We start from the raw sequence: 5,293 nt of genomic DNA, 5'->3' as shown, positions 1-5,293 counted from the left end.
CCCCCCCATAATGTATGACATGAATATTCAGCACAATAAGGAAAAACAGACTTATACCAAAGTATATCATCTTGAAATTTCAAGAATAAGAATGAAAAAACTGTCTTAAAATACTAAAAAGAAAAAAAAGCGCACTTAATACTGAAAGTATTGAATTTTGCAATAGAAAAACTGAAACCAAGATGGCAACAGAAAAATGCTTCTAAAATTACAGAAAAATGACACCCAACCATGATTTCTAGACCCACTCTAGAATGTTTGTTTTAAAAAGTTAATTTTTAAAAAACTACATTGATGTTGTCAAACAAATAAATTTAACCTATCTCCACAGAGAGCTCGGAAATATTTAGGCCTCCAGAACCTAGAGCTCTGCTTCTTCCAGGCTGATACTCACTCTGTAGCATTAGAAGACTACATTTCAGATGTACTGCCATTCTTTGGTCATAAAACTGAAAGGGCCTAGGCTCTATACAGTTCCCATTAATCTTCTAAAACCAGATACTGTCATCAATTTTCTGGCCCTCCACAGTACAATCCTTCTCTGGTACTTACCCTTCCTTTATTTCATCAAATAGAAGATAGTATCAATTTTAAGATGAACTATTATTTTGCATAGAACTGAAAAACCTATGTTGAAATGTGAAGACTTTTTTTAACTGTGGAGGGGAAAATGTAAAACTCAGAAAGGACATGTTATAAATTTTTGTCATGGAGTCTAAGACACTATCTCCTATAGTTAACCAGATGTAATAACAAAACTATAAAAATTATTTAGAATCTTTAGAAATTCTTGTTTTTGAAAAAGTCACTTTAGGCTTTTAAAATGCATTCTGAGGGGGGGAGAAACCTTGTGGTAACACTAAAGCATGCTATGTCTAACTACCATTGCTAATTAACAAGTTATCTTTGATCAGTTTCTTAAACTCAGCACTACTTGATACTTTGGACAGTTCTTCACTGTGCTTAAGGAGAAGGACAGTTGTCCTGTAGTTGTCCTGTATACTGCAGAATGCCAGCATCCCTGTCCTCCACCCACTAGACACAATAGCACTCTCCTAGTTGTAACCACCAAAAATGTCTCTTCACATTGCCAAATGTTCCCTGAGGCAAAAACCTCAATATTTCCCATTCCCTCCAATGTAGAACCACTTTTAAATCCTTTGTGCTTTCTTTCTTCATGCTTTGACTTTAGGGATAATGAGAGTTATTCACAAAAGTTTTTAAAACTATATAATTTTTCATTCTTCCTATACATAGGCCCAATATTTTTAGTTACCTTTTTCATATAGAGTTTACTTTCAATATCTGAATTTGAGTGTCACTCTTTCCTAGTTTTTTTTTTTTTGTCATTTTTGGCCCGGGCGGGGTTTGAACCCACCACCTCCAATATATGGGGCCAGCACCCTACTCCTTTGAGCCACAGGCGCCACCCCCCAAGTTTATTTTTTAGTAAACTTTTTGAGATAATTATACATTTACACAGAGTTACAGACCTCATTCCTTCAATGTTAGTATCTAACAAAATTATAGAACAATATCACACTGACATTAACATAAATCAATCATACTTAACATTTCCCCAGTTTTACTTATATTCATTTTTGATCTAATATCAAAGCAATTTTATCATCACACATGTTCAAAAATTCAGAGCAGTTCCACCACAAGGCTCTCCTATTACCCTTTTAATAATCATACTCGTATCATTCACTTGTGTGCCCCCAAAAAGTTAGTTCTCTTTTTCTTCTATACATTACAACACCTAAACATATATATAACTGGATATATGTCCTAAGAACCTTGTAAATAAATAATTAACAAGGCTGGGCATAGTAGCTCACGTCTGTAATCTAGCACTCTGGGAAACTGAGGCGGGAGGATTACCTGAACTTGAGAGTTCAAAACCTGCCTAAGAGTGAGTCCCGGTCTCTACTAAAAATGGGAAAAATAGCCAAGCATTATGGTGGGCACTTGTAGTCCCCGCTACTCAGGAGCTGAGGCAGTAGGAGTATGAAGTTGCTATGAACAAGGCTAACACCATGGCACTCTAGCCTGGAGCAACAGAGGGAGATTCTGTCTCAAAAAACACCCAAAAAACAACAACAACAAAAAAGAGTGCAACTTCAAATTTTGGATTTTTCCCAACTTTTTAGAAATTGAAATATTATTCAGGTTTAGTCAAAGTAAAAAGTCAAAAATTCTTAAGTCATGTTCAGAAATAGAAAATATACTTTAGAAACTGACACTGTATAACTTTCTTCCTTATAGAATAACCTGTAAGTTTCTAGTGAAAGACAACAAAACCAATTTTTAAAACTTTTCCAAATTTCACGTAATTACCCGCCAAACAGAAAATATAGTGAACTTACACTCTACCCAGGGCATATCACACGTCATTTAGTAACAACTTACCTTCAATTTCACTGGGGCTGGACGGTGCCTCTTTTTTACTTCAATCCATGGTTCTGAGTCCAAGTCAGGCAAACTAGTAGATAAACCTCTAAACATTGCTTGAAGATTACTTGTTTCAGTATTTTTCTTTAGGCTCAAGGGGCTTCCAATTCTTGGAGAATTTGGGGCAGACTCTAAAATTTTAAATTAGTTCTATAGTTAAATCGATAATGGTTTTTCTTATAAAATACACTTCATTTTTTCTTTAAAAATGAAAGATCATTGGGCTTGATCTTTCTTTTCACAAAAACATAATAACTCAGCCTGTTATAACCTTCCCAATAATTTTCAAACCTTAAGAGCTTGTAAGACTTACTCAAAAGTGAAACTAGTGAATAAAGTAATGTCACCAACCGTTACACAGACCATCACATTCATTCAAACTTCTCAAGAATATCAATGTGAGTCACTTAATTATGACAATACAACTATTTGGGAATCAAGTTCTCCACAAAATCTTAAGTTAAAATCTATACATCATAATGAAATTGTGAAATCTCAACTGCTATTAAGCCATAGTTAGGCTAAATGCACATTTTACTCAAGGTAAAATTAGTCTCTCATTGTTCTACTAGGATCTAAAGCAGCCATTACTCTTACTTTTTCCATTTCCTTTGCTTAACAAGGTTTGCTGACATGCAGTAAATGCACTACATTTAATGTATAAACACAAGAAGCATTACCACTTTGCTCATACTGAATACTGTAAAAAATAGAACGTTAGATTGCTAAAGTACACAGCCCTGGCAATAACATTTAAAGCATTTAAAAACTGTTGGAATTTTTAGGCCAGGTGCAGTGGCTCATAATGCTAGCACTCTGGGAGGCCGAAGTGGGTGGATTGCCTGACCTTGAGAGTTAGAAACCAGACTAAGTAAGAGCAAGACCCCCTCTCTAAAAATGAAATAGTTGCATTATAGTGGGCACCTGTAGTCCTAGCTACTTGGGAGGCTGAGATAGGAGGATCGCTTAAGCCCAAGAGTTTGAGGTTGCTGTGGGTTATGATGCTACAGCACTCTACCAAGGGCAACAAAGTGAGACTGTCTCAAAAAATATAACAGCCTTTCTCTACAGTATTGCTTTTACAGGCTTAATTTTAATCAAAATAATTATATGCTCACTGTGGGAGGCTGAGATGGGTGGATTGCCTGAGCTCAGGAGTTTAAGACCAGCTTAAGCCAGAGGGAGACCCCATTTCTAAAAAAACAAAACAAAACCCCAAAACATAGCCAGGCACTGTGACTGGCAATTGTAGTCCGAGCTACTGGGGAGTCTGAGACAAGAGAATCACTTGAATCCAATTAAGATTGCTATGAGCTATGATGCCACAGCACTCTACTGAGGATGACAAAATAAGACTCTGTCTCAAAAACCAAAAAAACCAAAAAAACCTGGATGTTGTACCAGGCATCAATAGTACCAACTACTTGAGAGACTAAGGCAAGAGAATTGCTTGAGCCCAAAAATTTGAGGTTGCTGTGACATATGATACCAACATACTCTACTGAGGGCAACAAAATGAGACTGTCTCAAAAAAAAAAAAATTACATGCTCTATAAAATCCAAATTGTTCCCTTTATAAAATTTAAGTCAAGGAGTATTTAAATGTTTTAAGTTGCATTCATCTTCAGGCCTGAAGATGCAATATGTGGCCAGGTGTGGTGGCTCACACCTGTAATCCCAACACTTTGGGGGTCAAAGGGAGAGAACTGTTTGAGCCCAGGTGCTTTAGACTAGCCTTGGCAACATAGAAGACTCCATCTCTACAAAAACATAAATAAACTAGGAAAAGATACAATATGGGCTTGCACTGGACAAAAGATGTTTTAAAAAATGTATAATGTAACATGCTGTAAAACTCAAAAATACACAATTTTATTTTTTATTAAAATGTATACTATAAAATTCTAATCATTTACTCCTCGGTCATTTCATTGAAAATATAGTAGAACCTCCATAGTTGACCACATCCCATATCCTTAAATTGACCTAATTTTCACAGACCAGACACAGGATAAGTATGTATCAATACAGCAGGCGTTGTTCCTCATATTGACCATTTGTGTATGTTGACCAGTTTGTTACAAGCCCTTAGGTAGTCAACTTACAGAGGTTCTACTGTATTGTCCAGTTGAATGTTACACATATATGCAGAAGGTTGAAATAACACCAAAGATCTTTTTATTAAATGAAAGTCACATTTCAAGAATGGATTTAAGAGTGTTACAAGATTTTACTTTCATGTACATGCTACCATCAGATTGCTTTAGCATCTTTCCCAAGGATATATGGATTCAACCATCAGATTAATAAATTATTTTCAAAAAGGTTATACTGGCCAGGCGCAGTGGCTCACACCTGTAATCCTAGTACTCTGGGAGGCCGAGGTGGGTGGACTGCCTGAGCTTAGGAGTTCAAGACCAACCTGAGCCAGAGCAAGACCTCATCTCTAAAAATAGCCAGGCGTTGTAGCAGGCACCTGTAGCCTCAGCTACTCAGGAAGCTGAGGCAAGAGAATCACTTGAGCCCAAACAGTTTGAGGTTGCTGTGAGCTATAATGCCACAGCAACTCTACTGAGGGTGACAAAGTGAGACTGTCTTTAAAAAAAAAAAAAATAAAGGGTACATTGCCTCCTAACAGAAAAAGCTCTAGAACTGTGCTGTTCAAAAAAAAAAAGAAATGTGACTAGTCCTGAAACTTGATCAGAAGCATAAACCACACATCAAATTTAGATATATTGTCAAATTAAAATATTTAAATTTCATGGTTTATAATTTTAAGCCTACGTAAAGTTTTTAGTATACATATGGCTCACATATTTCTATTGGACACTGTGGCTCT

At 36.1% G+C, this 5,293-nt stretch overlaps 1 protein-coding gene across 2 annotated transcripts in view; it reads right to left on the bottom strand.

Annotated features, from left to right (window-relative positions):
• LARP1B (La ribonucleoprotein domain family member 1B) overlaps positions 1–5,293 on the bottom strand; it is a 138,968-nt gene that overhangs the window by 89,834 nt on the left and 43,841 nt on the right. For both annotated transcript variants that reach the window (XM_023516569.1, XM_023516570.1), the window contains one exon: positions 2,413–2,585. In XM_023516569.1, the coding sequence (XP_023372337.1) occupies positions 2,413–2,585 (173 nt within the window). The remainder of the gene's footprint in view (positions 1–2,412; positions 2,586–5,293) is intronic.

Source organism: Otolemur garnettii, unplaced genomic scaffold (genome assembly GCF_000181295.1).
Source record: "Otolemur garnettii isolate 467f Iridium unplaced genomic scaffold, OtoGar3 scaffold00093, whole genome shotgun sequence".
Classification (NCBI taxonomy): Eukaryota; Metazoa; Chordata; class Mammalia; order Primates; family Galagidae; genus Otolemur; species Otolemur garnettii.
Note: the sequence above shows the minus strand (reverse complement) of the source record. Positions and strands in the feature narration are given on the sequence as shown.